The sequence below is a fragment of the Camelina sativa genome, chromosome 19 (assembly GCF_030686135.1).
Source record: "Camelina sativa cultivar CO46 ecotype springtype chromosome 19, ASM3068613v1".
Classification (NCBI taxonomy): domain Eukaryota; kingdom Viridiplantae; phylum Streptophyta; class Magnoliopsida; order Brassicales; family Brassicaceae; genus Camelina; species Camelina sativa.
In genome coordinates, this window is record NC_141898.1 from 1,276,257 (window position 1) to 1,291,871 (window position 15,615).

At 39.1% G+C, this 15,615-nt stretch overlaps 6 protein-coding genes across 10 annotated transcripts; 1 reads left to right on the top strand and 5 right to left on the bottom strand.

Annotated features, from left to right (window-relative positions):
- Window positions 1-814: 814 nt before the first annotated feature.
- LOC104763971 (uncharacterized) lies at window positions 815-2,688 on the bottom strand. Its single transcript, XM_010487385.3, has 2 exons — window positions 2,072-2,688; window positions 815-1,588 (listed from the first exon to the last, which is right to left on the bottom strand). The coding sequence occupies exons 1-2, from the start codon at window positions 2,686-2,688 to the stop codon at window positions 967-969; spliced, it is 1,239 nt and encodes a 412-aa protein (XP_010485687.2). The 3' UTR covers window positions 815-966.
- On the bottom strand, window positions 2,603-4,748 carry LOC104763972 (cytochrome P450 89A9). Of its 2 annotated transcripts, none has more exons than XM_010487386.3 (2): window positions 3,492-4,748; window positions 2,603-3,072 (listed from the first exon to the last, which is right to left on the bottom strand). In XM_010487386.3, exons 1-2 carry the CDS (start codon window positions 4,687-4,689, stop codon window positions 2,726-2,728), a joined length of 1,545 nt encoding a protein of 514 aa, XP_010485688.2. In that variant the 5' UTR covers window positions 4,690-4,748; the 3' UTR covers window positions 2,603-2,725. The 2 variants fall into 2 exon arrangements, with proteins under 2 accessions (XP_010485688.2, XP_010485689.2); XM_010487387.3 differs by having other exon boundaries at window positions 3,033-3,222; window positions 3,492-4,689.
- Window positions 4,749-5,736: 988 nt separating this feature from the next.
- On the bottom strand, window positions 5,737-7,017 carry LOC147920045 (uncharacterized). Its single transcript, XM_087503106.1, has one exon. The coding sequence runs from the start codon at window positions 7,015-7,017 to the stop codon at window positions 5,737-5,739; it is 1,281 nt and encodes a 426-aa protein (XP_087359232.1).
- Window positions 7,018-8,124: 1,107 nt separating this feature from the next.
- Window positions 8,125-9,845, bottom strand: LOC104767313 ((Z)-3-hexen-1-ol acetyltransferase). 2 transcript variants are annotated; one of them, XM_087502964.1, is made up of 2 exons: window positions 9,288-9,845; window positions 8,125-9,152 (listed from the first exon to the last, which is right to left on the bottom strand). In XM_087502964.1, exons 1-2 carry the CDS (start codon window positions 9,726-9,728, stop codon window positions 8,259-8,261), a joined length of 1,335 nt encoding a protein of 444 aa, XP_087359090.1. In that variant the 5' UTR covers window positions 9,729-9,845; the 3' UTR covers window positions 8,125-8,258. The 2 variants fall into 2 exon arrangements, with proteins under 2 accessions (XP_087359090.1, XP_010489657.1); XM_010491355.2 differs by having other exon boundaries at window positions 9,258-9,845.
- Window positions 9,846-10,177: 332 nt separating this feature from the next.
- LOC104763973 (peroxisome biogenesis protein 19-1) lies at window positions 10,178-11,964 on the bottom strand. The gene is given in 5 exon segments (XM_010487388.3): window positions 10,178-10,352; window positions 10,459-10,775; window positions 11,110-11,416; window positions 11,595-11,634; window positions 11,772-11,964. Coding segments are annotated over 5 exon segments (753 nt in total). The 5' UTR covers window positions 11,815-11,964; the 3' UTR covers window positions 10,178-10,306.
- Window positions 11,954-14,887, top strand: LOC104763974 (uncharacterized). 3 transcript variants are annotated; one of them, XM_010487389.3, is made up of 9 exons: window positions 11,954-12,410; window positions 12,664-12,734; window positions 13,074-13,268; window positions 13,359-13,432; window positions 13,527-13,608; window positions 13,741-13,892; window positions 14,004-14,157; window positions 14,250-14,363; window positions 14,454-14,887. In XM_010487389.3, exons 3-9 carry the CDS (start codon window positions 13,146-13,148, stop codon window positions 14,571-14,573), a joined length of 819 nt encoding a protein of 272 aa, XP_010485691.1. In that variant the 5' UTR covers window positions 11,954-12,410; window positions 12,664-12,734; window positions 13,074-13,145; the 3' UTR covers window positions 14,574-14,887. The 3 variants fall into 3 exon arrangements, 2 of the variants coding, with proteins under 2 accessions (XP_010485691.1, XP_087358070.1); XR_015591069.1 differs by having other exon boundaries at window positions 12,064-12,410; window positions 14,004-14,086; XM_087501944.1 differs by having other exon boundaries at window positions 12,066-12,410; window positions 13,741-14,157.
- The last annotated feature ends 728 nt before the right edge of the window (window positions 14,888-15,615 follow it).

A 15,615-nucleotide genomic window follows, 5' to 3' on the forward strand; every position in this document is an offset into this window, starting at 1 on the left:
AACAGATTAAAATTGAAGCCAGGATGGTATGACAGAAATTTAAAGTTCGACAATACATGGAAGCAGGAATCCTATGTATGTTTTCAGTAGATACTGTCAGGTGTCATACTGCGTTCAGTATTAAGAGATTCTAACTCGAGCATCATTAGATAATTCATTATTTGTATCGGTCTACAAGACAAGTATAGTAACCAAATTACATGTTATGATTCAACCATTACTCTTTTATTTACCAAATGCTAAAGTTTTTGGCGATCATAATTATTTGTCATATTATAATAAACTAAACAAATTTGTTTGTAGTTAGTTAAGCATTATTTCATTGAGATAAAACTACGGCTCAAAGTCACTGAGGCGGACACATGAGCTACCTTTCATGTGCCACGTAGAGGAAGACATAGCCTACGAAACGTCCACAACATAAATTTATGTCATATATCCATCAGCAGGTCAATATAATATACACATCAGCATGCATAATAATTAAGGTTTTTCGAATAATTTTTGGAAATTCGTAAAAGATCCTTTTGGAATATTTAAAAAAAAAAACAAAGTTGTGGGGATTGTTGTATTGTATGGTCCCAGTCGCAGCTACGAAGAAAATGATATTCGTTGATGTGTTCAGGGAGTCACATGGTGCATGCTTTCCCATTTTTAGTCATTTGATTGTAACTTGTGTCTAAATTTGCCTGTTTTTGCTTTTGTGGTTTACATTATTTTGTTACTTTTAATTCCAATGGATCATCAACCACCGTTTGTCTCAGCTAACGCGAGAGGTAAGGAACCATACTAGCATTAGTTACGCCGGAATTAATTAGTCCACCTAAAAAAAACACTTGTTCATTGTTATTTTTATTTCACCTTATTCACTCCTACCATTCAAGTTTTAACTACATCATCAAACTGAGTCTTTGGACCACTAAACAAACAAAAAAAAAAAGAAAAATTATTGGTTCTATCCCCCTTTTACCGAATATTCAAATCAAAGTGCCCACTCCTTCGCCAGTTCTCCTGTTCACCATTTTCATTTTCTTCATCATTCAAGAAATCTTCTTCCAACGGTTCCTTCTCCTCTTTCTGGCTGTTACTATTGATATTGTTATTCCCCCATCCGTTCATCAGCATCATCATCTCATTAGGGTTCATGTTACGCCCCTGTTCTCCATGGTTCCCAATCGCATTAGCTCTCAACGGGTTGCGAGCCATCATCTCCGCATGAGATTGTTGCGACTCTGCTGCCCTCGCCTGTGACATAGCCGCCATTCTTAACCTCGCCTCCTGTTCCTTCATCTCCCTATCCAGTTCCGATTTCAGCTCAATACATGCTTTTCTCTCGTCCTGCAGCAGAAGATGTTCAATCATCAGCCTTTCCTCAGCTCTGGCTTCTCCATCGTTTCTCTTCTGAGTTATTCTGTTGAAAGCTTGGGCTTGTTCCTCAAACGTAGCCTTGAATTCTGCAAATTTGGCTGCAATGTTGTTATCCCATAGCTGACAGAGAGGTAGCTTCTTGCTTGTTGGGTCTGATTCAAGGATCTTAGCCTCCTCTTCCTCTGCTTCGTAATCTGCTACGACGTGATAAGGTAGCAATCTGCATAGAGATGGGTAAATAAACAAAGAGAGAGATATTGTAAACTAGACTCAGAATAACCCTGAAGATGTAACAAACCTCATAAAAGATAAAACCATCAATCAAGATGATTCCACATTATACTAAGCAAGAGAATAATAATAAACATATCATATTATAATGCAGCAATGAGAACCAGAAGACCTAATGCAGACCCACCAAAGCTATATAGATCAACAGACACAAATATCACATAGCCACAGGGTATTAAAAATAGAAAATTTTCTGCAATCCCAAGAAAATAAAAAGGGTGAAGAACTCCATTAATAAAGCATTGGCCTTTATGAAAAAAGATGACAAGTCAGATCCACAAAAACTAATTGGGATATTCCTCTACAGAATCTTTAAAGCTAAAGACAACAAACAGAGAGATCAATAACTCAAAAAATCACTAAAAATTTTCAAGAACCCATAAATGAATTTCAATTCTGGAATTAGACGAACCTTTCACAAGCGTCTTCGAGAGAAGCGAAAGGTCGCTTGAAATCGGGATGGCAGACACGCCAAGCGTCCTGGTAAGCGAATTGCATCTCCGATTGATTCGAAGGACGCATCAATTTCTGCTGTTGTTGTTGTTGCTGCTGTTGCTGCATCATCATCATCTGCTGCTGTTGGAGTTGATGAAAGTTATTGCCTTGTTGAATCAAATTAGGGGTAGGGTTAGCGTTCTGAAGAAACGGGTTAACGGGTCGGTTCTGGATTAACCCGGGAGGACGGAGATGAGGGTCGATGTTCATCGGAAACCTCGACATCGTCACCTGTTGCTGCTGCTGTTTCTGCAAATGCTGCATCAGAAAGAGCTGTTGTTGACGCTGTTGCAGTTGTTGTTGTTGCTGCATTTGAACAAGGAGCTGTCGTTGTTGTTCATGTAGCTGCTGCTGCTGCTTCGATTCCTCCATTCTCTCCCGTAAATTTCGAATTTTTAGGGTTCCTTCTGTTTGCATAAACTGTTCTACTACTACTCCGCCATGACAATCGGAACAACTATTTGATATATTTATATCAAAGCCCATTAAAGGCCCAATATGTTTTAACAACATACATAAGACAAATAAGCCCATTAAGCTTTTTTTTTTTCTTTTTGTGATAAATACAACATCACTTTCTCTTCCTAGGATAGATATTAGCCTTGAAAGGGTTTTTCATGACCATTGTGATGAACTGTTGCTTCTCGGACATATCAACTTCTTCACCTTCCACACATTTCCACTCGAATTTCCAAACCAAGTTGGCCACATAGTATTCTAGGTGAAGCAACGAAAGGGCGTAACCGGGACACATCCTTCGTCCCGCTCCAAACGGCATCATCTTGATCTCGCGAGTTCCGGTCATATCGAAATCATATGCTTCCCCGTTCTCTAGAAATCTTTCGGGCTTGAACGTTAGAGGATCCTCCCATATCTTCGGGTCCCGACCCATTTCTCCTACCATGAAGTTTATTGTACCTACTCCCACACGAAAAATTAATTACATGTTGGACCAAATGGGGTATTTGTTACATATAAGAGTTTCTACAACCATATCATCTCTAAAAAACTTAAATGATGATGATCCACAAATATGACCCATTTCTCCTACCATGAAGTTTATTGTACCTACTCCCACACAAAATTAATTACGTACCGATGATTGGACCAAATAGGGTATTATATTACATTTAAGAGTTTCTACAACCATATCATCTTTAAAAACTTAAATGATGATGTTTCAAAATAGTGACTAACCTAAAATCGTCTGTTACTCTTCTTTAGTCTCTTATTATACTATACTAATTTCCCAAATTTACTATATATGTTCATCATTCCAAATAAGTTAGTGCATACGGATGATATATTCTTCTTATAATTTAGTAATAATGTTTTACCTTGGCGTGGTACGAGGAATCCACCCAAAACGGTGTCGTGTGTGACCTTATGGTAAGACAAGTAGTGACCAGGAGGGTATCTTCTTAAACACTCCAAGATCACAGCTTTGAGATAACTCATCTTCCCTAAATCCTCTTCTTTGATCTCTTCTCGATCATCTGCTTCTCCGGCCAACACACTCTTCATTTCCTCGTATACCTTACTCTGTATCTCTGGATACTTCACCATGATCGCCATAATCCACTGCATCTCCGTTGCCGTGGGATCCGTAGCTGCGTTTAGAAACTCCGAGCATAGACTCACGACCTCCGATTCACTCAGCTTCCTCTTCTTCTTCTCTCCTTCTTCTCCCTCATCCGTCGGAATCTCTAGATTCAGTAGCGTATCGACGTAACAGAGAACATCTCCGGTGTTTTCTTTGCTCCTCGCGTTCACGTATCGGAGTATGACGTCCTCCTGAGACTTCCGTAGTTCTAAGAACTCTTTCCACTTTCCCCGGAGCAAGAACTTGGTTACGCTTGGGAAGATGTTGAGTACGCTGAACTTGGTGTAGCTCATAAGCATAGTGTACTGAGCTTCTTCGATCTCTCTGATCTCTTCTCTTCTCAGCTTCTCGCCGAAACACATCAGAGCCAACAAATAAAACATAGCGTGACGGAGGTGGTCTAAAGCATCGGAGACATGCCCTTTCTCTCTCTGCTCTGTTTCGAACAGATCAACGAGAATCTCGAGTGACCACTTCCTCGAGGGCGCGTGTGCCTTCACGCGCGACGGCTGGAGGATTTCTGAGGTGAGGTTCCGGCGGAGGGTTCTCCAGAGAGAGCCGTATACGGAGGAGTGGATGTCGTGTTGGTTGCTGGTGATGACTTTGGTGGTGGGGAGAGCCAGAGGACGGTCGGAGAAAACGGCGCCGTTTTGGACAAGGGCTTGGTGAGCGAGTGATCTGTCGGTGACCCATATGGAAGGTTTGGAGCCTACGTGGAGTGTTATGATTGGACCGTGACGTGAGGCTAAGTCACGGAGAACGCCTTGGAAATCGGAGAAGCTGTTTTTCTTAAGCCAGGTGATGTTTCCGACGACCGGATAACGAGGCGGCCCCGGTGGGAGTTTGTGGGTTGGTGAGAAGAAGATGCGTTTGAGGAAGATGGAGAAGGTGAGAGAGGAGGTGATGAGGAATATGATAGTGATGATCTCCATCGTACGTTGCTCCCTCTTGCTTCAAATTAAAGCTATAGTGTTTCAATAATTAAAGGTATGTGAGAAATAGGTCTGATTTCTAAAGATATATATATATATAGAGTTAACGAAAACTCTTTTGTTCGCATTATATTTTTTCTTCACATAATCTTACACCATTGATGTGATCGCATGACTTTATCGTGCATGTCTTTGTACACTTGTAAGTTTTGTCCACCCAACCTGCCTGCCTAGTTGTGGTGTATCAAACAGAAATCGGGAAAATACAAGGTGAAATTTACTTTTTTCTTTTTTCTTTTAATCAAAGACATACTTTTTCTCTTGGCATATTCAACGTATACATATTTTTTAACCGGTGTCAAACTATAACAGCAAAAATCTCTTCATAAATATACTAAACATCCTACAAAATATTTATAAAAACATAAAACACTTTATTTATCTATAAGTTGAATCATATTTAGCAAAAAAATAGAACACTTCATAAAATCACCCTACTATCTTGATATCAACTTCTCATTTGTAATAATTTTTTGACGTTCAAAAATTGATCAAAGAAAAACTATAATTATATAGAAGAAACCACACTTTGTATAATCATAAAAATAAAGAAGACAAGACAACAGTTCATATTTTGGTTGAATCATTAATTTGGGTACAAAGATAAAAAATAAATTAAAATAGATTGATCAAATAATAACCTAAGAATAGATGCAAATTAAAAGCTTGATATAAATCTCAAAATAGTGTATGTGCGTACACACTGCTTCGTATCCTCTGACCTTTTCAAAAGGGAAAAAAAGGATCGATTTTACTGTCACTATTTTTGTATTTTGTCCTGAGTTTGATTAACTAGATATTATCCCAAAGAAAGAAAAGTACTCGAATGGGAGTGGAAAGGGAATTGACGACTGACAACAATGTAAACTGTAGCGTATACGTTGCTGCTTTCTAGTTTTGTTTTCTTTCAATCGTGTAATGAATCCTGAGCTTAACACTTTCATTTACATCTTGGCTTGCTTTTTTTGTCAAACCTTTTGTTTTCATTCATTCAAGGACACAAATACAAGTACAAAAAGGTAGAGTTCCAAAGTTCAAAATAATACAAGAAAGAACATTCCCCAATGCCATAAAATTAGAAGTAAAATACATTGATTGCAAATCCAAGAGAGCTATGAACCATGAGTTTGGGAGCCCATTGGCACATGTGAGGTCAAGGTAAATCGATAGACCATCCTTGGATAAACCAGAGGACGAATGGTTGGTCTTGGTCAAACGACGCTTAGACGATGAGAAGAGAGTCGATACTTTGGAGTCCATAGGGGCAAGAAGCACTGCCCACAGTATCCAAACAGCACAGACTCGGAAGACTATATTTGTGTAGTCGAGAGGAGGTTGCTTTAACATCCAAAGCAGAGGGATTAGATCACTTCGATAAAACGCATCAAGGGCTAGTTGGTATGGGATCCGGGTGATGAGGAGGGTAGAGAAGAGATGCTTATCATCATCATATAACCAGCTTAACTGATAACTATCATTGAACCTAAAGAGTTCAAGACCATATGTACCACTTTTGCTAGCACAGTTTGAGAAACATAGACCATAGAATCGCAGAGGATGATACTCAATCCGAAAACCCCTAAAGACAACTGCAGCAAGGTTCCATACAAGAGGTGTGACTGACCAAAGCGGAACTGGTGTTACCTTTCTCCAATGGAGTCTTTGACCATCGGATAACGGGAGACTGGACAGAACTCGGCAAAGGAGACACAAGGACTGTGAGGTACTGGGCTTTACCTTGTTGTTATTGCAGGTTTGATGGAAGTTGAAGAACTTAGGCCTTTTTTGGCTTAATGGTCCTATCCTGAATACTAGGTCCACTAGGGAGAGCCCTAGTTTCAGGAAGAAGAGCCGCCGGTGATGGTGAGGATGGTGGCCGCCCGAGAGATGCGGAGAGGTCTGCGGTGCAAGGAGTTTCTCCGGTGAGTGATAGATCGGCGGCTTCCTACGGTGAGCGTAGTAAGATTCGCCATTACTAGCTAAGTCCACTGGAGATAATCCTAGCTTCAGAACCGTTTGCCAAACTGATACATGGAAATGACGATTGCCCGAAAGAAGCAGAGAGATTTGTGCTACAAGGAGCATCTCCGGTGGGTGGAAGGTCGGCAGGGAACGTCGTTGGCCTCTGTTTGGTTCGACTATGGAGACTAGGTCCACTGGGGAAAATCCTAGTTCCACAAGTAAATGACATGATGAATGGTGAATATGTTGGCTGCCCGAGTTTGGCGAAGAGAGGTTCTCCGGTGAGTGATAGATCGGTGGGGGCATGCAATGGTCTTTGAATGGATCTAAGACAAGTTTTATTCGGGATTTAAAAAGGATTAAAAGGGGAAAAAAGTAGAGAAAAAGCTTAAAAAGGGTTACACTAATCGGAATAGAGATGAACAGAGCAAGAGCTGGGTCGATTAGATCCCGACGCCGACGGGCAAAAGCCTCGCCGGCGCCGGAAGTTTTGGTTGGGAAAAGGGGTTTCGATACTCGTGCCTGGGAGAGAAATCCTACATTACATGGCTTGTTTTTTCATTATTTTTTTTCATTTAATTTTAAATTTTAATCATGTTTATACTCGTTGATAACAATGTCCCCATAATTTGGTTTAGACAGTCTATTATCACGTGGCGCATGATATATATTCCATTGTGTTGAGATTCATTTAAACCTGGAAAAGAAAAGAATGAAATTGTGGTGACGAGAAGAGAAATGCGAGTCGGTGAACGAAATGGATTGTTTGATTTAGGCCGAACATAATAATATCTTTTGGTTAAGAAATGGATTGTTTGATTTAGGTCCAACATAATAATATCTTTATGGTTTAGTTTAAGCCCATTTGGCTAAGTATGTTGTTGTTATTTTTTTTTTGTTGACAATCGTATGTTGTTGTTATTTTAGCAATAAGTCATGCCAGTTTAGTTAAAATGTTGCTTTAAGGTGGCTGTGTAAGAGAGTTGTTAAGTAGTCTTTGCTGGTGAGCTTAAACCTAAAAGTTAATGATAAGTAATTCCAATGGAAGTAGTTAATAGAGAGCTTTGAGTAAGAGAAAGTGAGTGTGTAAGACTATAAGTATAATCGTTCGTGTAAGAAAAGCATAGAAGCAATATAAATAAAAGTTAAGTTAAACTTATTCCACAAATTCTATAATCATAAAATCGTAAAGAAAGAGTTATACAGTATATCAAGAGTTCAACACACTGAATAAGTGGATATAAACAACAGAGTTACACACGTTATTCCATGAGCGTATTTAGATCCAAGCAAAAACCCAAATCAATTGAGAGGGACTCTCATAGAAAGATATAAGCTCTTCAGAGTGCCACGATCAAAACCAATAGGAGCCGTTATGAAAAATAATGCCTTTGTGGTATGCAACTATGCAAGTATTCAACCTTTAAAACTTCATTAGTCTTTAATTCAATAATTGATTAAACTGATCAATACTTTTACTGATAACGTAACGTCTCGACTAAGCTCTTAGATCTAGAGAAGACATTACACACCTAAGGATTTTGGGTTCACCTCTTAAACACATTAACCACGCCATGTAGCTCTGTTACGAACCTCTCCATCGCCCGTAGCGGCAAGCTAATCGCCACAACGGTTCCTGTCTCACCTTTTTTATTTTCAAACGGCACGTAGAAACTCACTCCCGGAAAACCTGTGATACCGGCCTTAGCGGTTCCACCATACACGGGCTTACCCCATGGCCCGAAATCAACTTCTCCTAAATCAAAATGTCGTAAATCAGATATTAGGTAGTTCCCCGCCAACACAAACATAGGCCGGCCTCTTGTCGCCATTAGGGCTGTTACCGAGCGGACGTAGTCCTCCGTTACGCTGGACTTCGTTTCTTGTATCAACCTCAAAGCAAACTCAAGCGGTTTATCCATAAGATCTCTTGCTCTCGCTATTGCCGGGGGAATGACGAACACGTTTCCATAGTAACCCGGCGATAGCGGTGGGTTACTAAGCTTGGAACGCGAGTTGATGATGCAAGTAAGTCGCATCTCAGTGTTGGGGTCAGGATTCAACGCGATTGTCCGACAACGCCATAAAAACGACGACAACGCTTCAAATGAGGTGTTTCGGAGATCATGCCGAAGGAGTCCCCGTATGGCGGAGATCTCTTCCACCCTAAAGAAGAAAGACCGGCTAACCAAAGGTTCTCTTGCCGCTACCGCATTGATTTCCACCTGATCATCGTACTCACGGTGCGTATGGGTCACACGCGCCTCGGAAGCACTCACAGTCAACAAATGTCGATCCCATACGGGTGGGACCGAGGGGGCATGAAGCCCACACGCCAACTCGCATAGTGATTTTAGAAAGAGTGAGAGACCGGCTGCATCGATCATGGTGTGGTTGCAACGGAGGGCAAATATAAATCCCCTGCATTTCAAGCGAGTGACCTGCATGCCAGTCTCTTTTCATATAATCTAACCATCTTAATAAAAACAAAATATAACCTAACATAGTTTGTCAAAAAAAAAAAAAAAAAACCTAACATAGTTTACCTGGAAAAGAAGTAATGGAGTGTTAATCACATCGGTCGAACCTTCCACGTCAAAGAGAAGCTCTTCTAAGCAAGGGAAAGGAGGGAGAAGCGCATCAGCTTCCTCCAACTCAGCAAGCGCCACGTTAGCTTCAGCTTCAATGAACAAAACGCCTTCACCGGTACAGTCCACTGCGAGTTTCCGGTTTGAAAGTTCCCGGAGCCTACCAGCGAGCGGATAGTAGTAAACCAGCGCCTCGGCTAGGGCTTTCTTTATCACTTGGACCGGATCGAGATCAGTTGTAAGATTAGGTCTATAGAAAAATATAACCGGGATTTGAAATCTTAGCCCTTGTTGGTCATCTATGTCAGAGAGAGGCTTGAGCTCTCGTGGCGTTGGTTTAGCCGGAGTGATTAGTTCCGGCTGCCGGCGATGCACCTTGAACGAGAGACCGGTGGTGGAAGATGTCGGCAAAGACACTTGATGGTCCATAGTTTGAGAGACTTTGAAGATATGGAATCACATGAGACGTACTGTCTTGAGTCTTCACCACACACATTCATATGTACAATATAATGTTATGAGATTTCTTTTCTTAACGGTTGGGTATTTAAGATCTTTTGGACACTGGAAGCAACATCTTTTAAATATGTGTTTTTCCTATATTTTTTTTGGCCCATGTTTAATCCTAGACTTCCCAGTACACACAGTTTAATCCTACTAGACTTCCAGTTTAATCCTAGTACAGTAGTACGCATGTTTCGTTCAATCTTTTTTGGCACATTTTTTTAACAAGAGTGACATATGAAAAGAGTACCACCATTCATTCAACTAGCTCTTTAAATGATTCAACAACTTCCACCAGTCCGATATTTTTGTATATCATCTACAGTTAAACACAAGCATGTGACTGGCTGTACTAATCGGAAAGGCACAATAAATAAGATAAAAGACTTCTTTTTTTTCTTTTGTGTGTGTGTGTGAAATTCCAATCATAATTTAAAACACAGCTTTTGAATTTTACACTTAGAGAATAAACGACATAATCCTTAAAAGCTGTTTGGTCCCAATCACATTATACAGCAATTTGGCGAGGACTCCAGCATCTCTGGAGATCTGAGGGTAAAAATAAACAAGAATAACATTGGTTCTTTTTTCAGGTCAGGGAGATATAAACTCAATTGAGAAAATGAGAGATATGAAACGGAGGATAGGAACTCACATTTGGCCTAGACTTGCGAAATCAAACCCGGGATCAATCTCTTTAACTATATCACTCGGGGGTTGTCCGCATTCTTGCATCTTCTGCATGATCTCCATTATCTTAGCTGAATTGTTCGGTTCATTCTCGTAAACCACATTGAGTTCTTCGATTAGTTTGTACTGTTGTGAATAACGCTTGTAGTCTTCTTCGCTTAGACTGGCTTCATTATCTTTTAGCCATTTCGGATATCTTGCACCGATCTCCTTCATTGGTTCGTGGAGGATATCTTTCGACAATAGCTGTTGCATCATTGTTTCAACTATTGATTCCAAGTCCTAAGCAAAAAACAAGAGGGAGCGTCAAACAAAGCCACAGATACCAAGTAGATAATGAGCTCCATATAACCTTAACATAGCATAAAGAACAAAATCTATCAATCAGCGACCATTCTAACTCACTGCAGGTAACTCATAACCTTTAAAATAGAGCACAAGAAGAATCACACATCTGTTCCGCGCTGAAAACATTATCCAGCAAAACAGAAGTTACACTGTTCTGCTGAAATCTACTTGTAGTAGTGAAGTAAAGACGGTTTGCAACAGATATAATACTACAGTTTCAAGTTCTAATTCGATAGAAGTAACAGAGTGAGGGTATATAATTATGTACCTTAGATCCAGCAAGATCCTCGAATTGTTTGAGGAAATCCTATACCATACCATCATCATCAGAAGCTGGCTGCTGCTTAGAAGAAGAAATGGATTCCAATCCCTTGACAGTTTCCCTAGTTTGTTCCCTAAGCTTATCAAGAGCTTCTGCAACATGATCCTCTTTTGAAACTTTCTGCTTTCCTTTCTTCTTGCTTCTCATATCTGGTAATCCCATTCCAAGACCTTGAACTCCACTCGGTAATGAACTCGTCTCTTCCTTCTTCTTCTTCTTCTTCTTCTCTTCCTCTTGGGCTTCCCTTTGATTTCTACAACAACACATCCCATAAACGATTCAAATTTCATAAAAACCAAGAATTCTATAACTTGGGAATCAAAAGCCTCTAACTCAACCTAGACAGAGCTGTTCATATCTGCAGAACCGATACTAAAATATGAAAAGTTTGAGACTTTGAAGCGAAAACACGTAGGATAAAAAAGAGTAACCTTTGAGAAAGATTGAGATCTTTGAAATCATCCAATGCACCTGAGAGACAAAAAAAAACCACAAAGAAACCCCCCAAAATTCTCAATAAAAAACCCTAAAAGACAAAACCTTTCAGACAATTATGTCAATAGATATGGGCAGGGAACACAATTTACATAGAATTCGAGATAACTTACTATCGAGAAGCTCGTCTAAGTCATCGGTGTGACTGTTCGCCATTTCTCTCACGCCTCTCTCTCTCTGTGTAGCAATTCACACAGATGGGGGGAATAGGAATAACAACACTCGAGAGGAGAGAAAGATTGACAGAAGAAGAAACCTTCTTTGGGTTGGTTTGCCCTTGTTAGGCGGTGCGATTTGATATGACCCACGCTTCTTTGAGTTGCGGTGAAGCAACAAGGGATCCATCCAACGGCTGTGATCACTTTTAGAAATTTTTATTATTATTTTTCCGGTAAAGCAAATTTCACAAACAAACAAAAAAAAAAACAAATCTTTAAAAACAATATCATCTCTTTGAGAGTCTCTCAGGGTCAGTCCTGTCAGCAATGGCGAAGAACTTCATGTCTGCTTCTCGTCCGTACATTGTTACTCTTCTCGATTAGAGTCTAGAGGACAAGCCTTCAACTCCTGTTCCGTTCTAAGATTAGACCCTTTTACTTCTTCTTTGCTTCCTGTCTCATTAGCGATTCGAATTGTTTTAGCTCGTTTTTGCGATTTCCGGGATTGAACATCGTCTTTTCAGTACTAGAGCTTCTCAAGTAAATGATTCTGTGTCTATTGGTCAGACCCTTATGTAATCCATGGAGAAAAAGGTGAGACTTTTTATTTCCACATTGTTACGAATCATAACTCATGATCTTCTTTTTTTTCTTTTTGGCATTAGAGCTTTAAAATTGATGATTGCTGCCACGTTTTCTTTATGTATCAAATATATACTTGAAATTGAGTTGCCAATGAGCCAACTAAGATCACATTAGAGTAAAACATGAATCACATTAGAGGCATCTCTGATTGCTTGTGTTTAAGCTTGAAGAAATGTTTGTTCATGAGGTTTTCATTGCGCAGATCAAGAAACAATTGGACGCAGATTCGTTCTCTGTCAAGGATATTTCTGATGAAGGGCGATGTGTTTGGTGGTAACTCTTGCTTAACTCTTTATTCTTCTATTAAATCATATACCAAAAAGTTCATACAAATCGAAAGTATTTGTTTACTGTAATTAATCTAGTCTTACACAAGTTAGGTTAATACGGAAAGTATTTGTTTACTGTAATTAATCTATCAAACACAAAGGTTAGTCATTTCAGTCTTCAAGTTCAAGTAAATCCAGATCAGAGTTTTGTAGCGTCTGTTAAACCTCAAACTATCTCAAAAGTCAACTCTTTTTTGTTAATCATATGATGAAACCATATCTTTTGGGTTAAGCTATTATAAACACAGTACATAAATCATCTATTATATATATGTCTCTGCAGATTATTTAAGAACCTCAAAAGAGAAGAAAGAAGTCACAGGGATCTATTAGAGCCAAGAACATCACGGTGAAAATGAAGTTGTTTGATGCTCATTGTCACCTTCAAGACAAGAGGGTCATCGACAAAGCCTCCCAGCTCATATCTGCAGCTTTAGCTGTCGGTGTTACCAATTTCGCAGTCAATGGGACCTCCGAGGTACTTTCCCAAATTTCCCTGATCATTTGGTCACTATTACACACTTGTATACTGTACGTATTTTTAAACGGGTTTTGTGTATGGAACCAGAAAGATTGGGACTTGGTGATAGAGATGGGAGAGACGTATCCTTCTGTTGTTCCTTGCTTTGGAATTCATCCTTGGTATGAATTTTTGTATGCAGGTGATTTTCAGTTGATGCAGAAAGGTTCAGATCAAAGCTTATTTCTTTTTTTTTTCTATGTTTTTGGTTTGCAGGTTTATTGCTGATAGAAGCCCTCATTGGTTTAACACATTGAAGAAGTTATTTGAGACCACTCCTACTGCTGCTGTTGGAGAAGTTAGTCTCTTATCTCTTGATTCATCTATTGTTTTCCTAAATTCTGAAATGTTTACTTTGTTGGTCTAAGATTAAGTATAAACCGCAAAATGATATGTTATATCTCCATAAAATTTTATGTCATTTTCACAGATTGGGTTGGACAAAGGTCCCTTAGCAGCAGGAATTGATTACTCAGACCAGCTAGTCGTGTTTCGCCCGCAGCTTGAACTTGCAAAAGAGCTGAACAGACCTGTAGCAGTTCATTGCATTGATGCATTTGATGATCTCCTAGAGATAATGAGGTATGTATATGCATATCTACATGTTGCATTTACATATATATTGAAGGGGAAAGCCTATAATGTTCTTTTTTCGATATGTCGCCTTAAGTTTCTCGAAATATATACATGCAGATCCGTGGGACCTTTTCCTGCTGGTGTGATTCTTCATTCATTCAATGGTTCAGCTGAAGTTGTTCCTAAACTCGCTGAGCTTGGTGCATACTTCTCCTTTTCTGGCTGGTTTACTTACATTGATGAGAAAATTGCAAAGAAGACTCTGAAATCGGTTTGTTTTTTTTTTTTTTCCCTCTGTAACAAAGACAACTTCTGGATAACGAAAGTATTGATATATTTTCTTTTTGACCGGGTCTGGTGTAGATTCCTTCTGATAGGTTCTTATTGGAGACGGATTCACCTGACGGGTTACCAAAATCAGATGAGAGTACTTCGGATCCAAAACCAACTCTCAATGAGCCTGCAAACATTCTTGCTGTATGTTATATTATCACTTGACTTTTTGTCTTGTTTCTGCTGATCAGATTACAGATTACTTGTCTGATGTTGTTTTTCCGAGATGAACAGGTACTAGATTATGTTGCGAACCTGTCAAACATGAAGAAGGAAGAACTCGCGGAGTTAAGTTATGTAAACACTGTGAGATTGTTCTCTTATCCAGGTTCTAAACTGCTTACACAGCAGTAAAAAGTGGTGTCGCTACTCTAAATGTAACATCATCTCTGATCAAAGAGACAAAAGAACAACACTAATCTATCATCTTCTGCTTCTGATTTATTCTGCTGTTGTGTGTGTTTATTATTATTATTAGTTGATGTGTTTGGAAAAAAAAAAAATTAATTCTCTTCGAAAATCGTCAGTCTTATGAATTGTAGTTTCTGTTACTTACTTGGGTAGAAGCTGTAATCTTTCTCTCTTATTATTATTGTCCTGTGTAAAAAACCAGTTATGTTGTTTGATTAATAATTAATTCGATATTTTACGTTTTCTCTTTACAAAAATCTTACAAATATCAAATCAGTATTGCGGTTGTGAAAACACAACTCTTGATGGAGTCAGGTTAGTCAGGGCAATGAGTTGATGTTCTCTCTCTCTCTCTCACCTTTTGAAATAAATTTAATGAGCAAAAAACAGTTTGACTTGTTGTAAACGGTAGAAGCTAAAAAAAAGTGACCGTTGCAATATTTTTGAGAGCCTAATCTCTTTGCTCTCATATTCTCTCATCAACGCATTCTTGCAAGAGCGTTTAACCTAAAAAGTCCGTCTTTTTGCTTATGGTTGCTGCTGTTGAAGGCTTTCCCGGCGAGAAAGCGTCGGCCTTTCGTCGTCAGCTCTCTCGATTCTCCTAATAAGCTTCCATTGGTAACAAAAAGGGTGAATTTGCTGAATCTGAGTGTTTTAGAGTCACGCGATGGGTGGACGTCACGAGAGTAGAAGAACTTCAAGACGGACGGCGGGCCGTGGGCTTTGAAGTCTGGCTTTGGCAATGGGTTGCTGTCTAGGCGCTACCTAGGTATTCCTTACCACTTCATCTTTTCTTTCCAAAATAATGATTTTAATTAAAATCACTTTTTAATTCACAATTTTTTTAAAAATAATTAAAACTTTCAAAATAACACTTAAAACTGAGCATTTTTTAAAAAAATCTTTTCTTTTTAAAATAATAATTAATTCATTAAAAATTAAAAATAAATAATAAAAAAAAACTCTTTCCTTTTAAAATATTAGT

Bases quoted from the DNA above. Each gene is read 5' to 3' on its own strand.
- LOC104767313 (XM_010491355.2), bottom strand. From the start codon at position 9,728: ATGGACCATCAAGTGTCTTTGCCGACATCTTCCACCACCGGTCTCTCG. The intron at 9,153-9,257 runs GTAAACTATGTT...ACTGGCATGCAG, and splicing joins CTCCATTACTTCTTTTCCAG to GTCACTCGCTTGAAATGCAG.
- LOC104763974 (XM_087501944.1), top strand. From the start codon at position 13,146: ATGAAGTTGTTTGATGCTCATTGTCACCTTCAAGACAAGAGGGTCATC. The intron at 13,433-13,526 runs GTATGAATTTTT...TTTGGTTTGCAG, and splicing joins TGCTTTGGAATTCATCCTTG to GTTTATTGCTGATAGAAGCC. The intron at 14,158-14,249 runs GTTTGTTTTTTT...GGTCTGGTGTAG, and splicing joins CAAAGAAGACTCTGAAATCG to ATTCCTTCTGATAGGTTCTT.
- LOC104763971 (XM_010487385.3), bottom strand. From the start codon at position 2,688: ATGGGCTTATTTGTCTTATGTATGTTGTTAAAACATATTGGGCCTTTA. The intron at 1,589-2,071 runs GTTCGTCTAATT...ATCTCTATGCAG, and splicing joins CTCGAAGACGCTTGTGAAAG to ATTGCTACCTTATCACGTCG.
- LOC104763972 (XM_010487386.3), bottom strand. From the start codon at position 4,689: ATGGAGATCATCACTATCATATTCCTCATCACCTCCTCTCTCACCTTC. The intron at 3,073-3,491 runs GTAAAACATTAT...GTGTGGGAGTAG, and splicing joins ATTCCTCGTACCACGCCAAG to GTACAATAAACTTCATGGTA.
- LOC147920045 (XM_087503106.1), bottom strand. From the start codon at position 7,017: ATGCCCCCACCGATCTATCACTCACCGGAGAACCTCTCTTCGCCAAAC.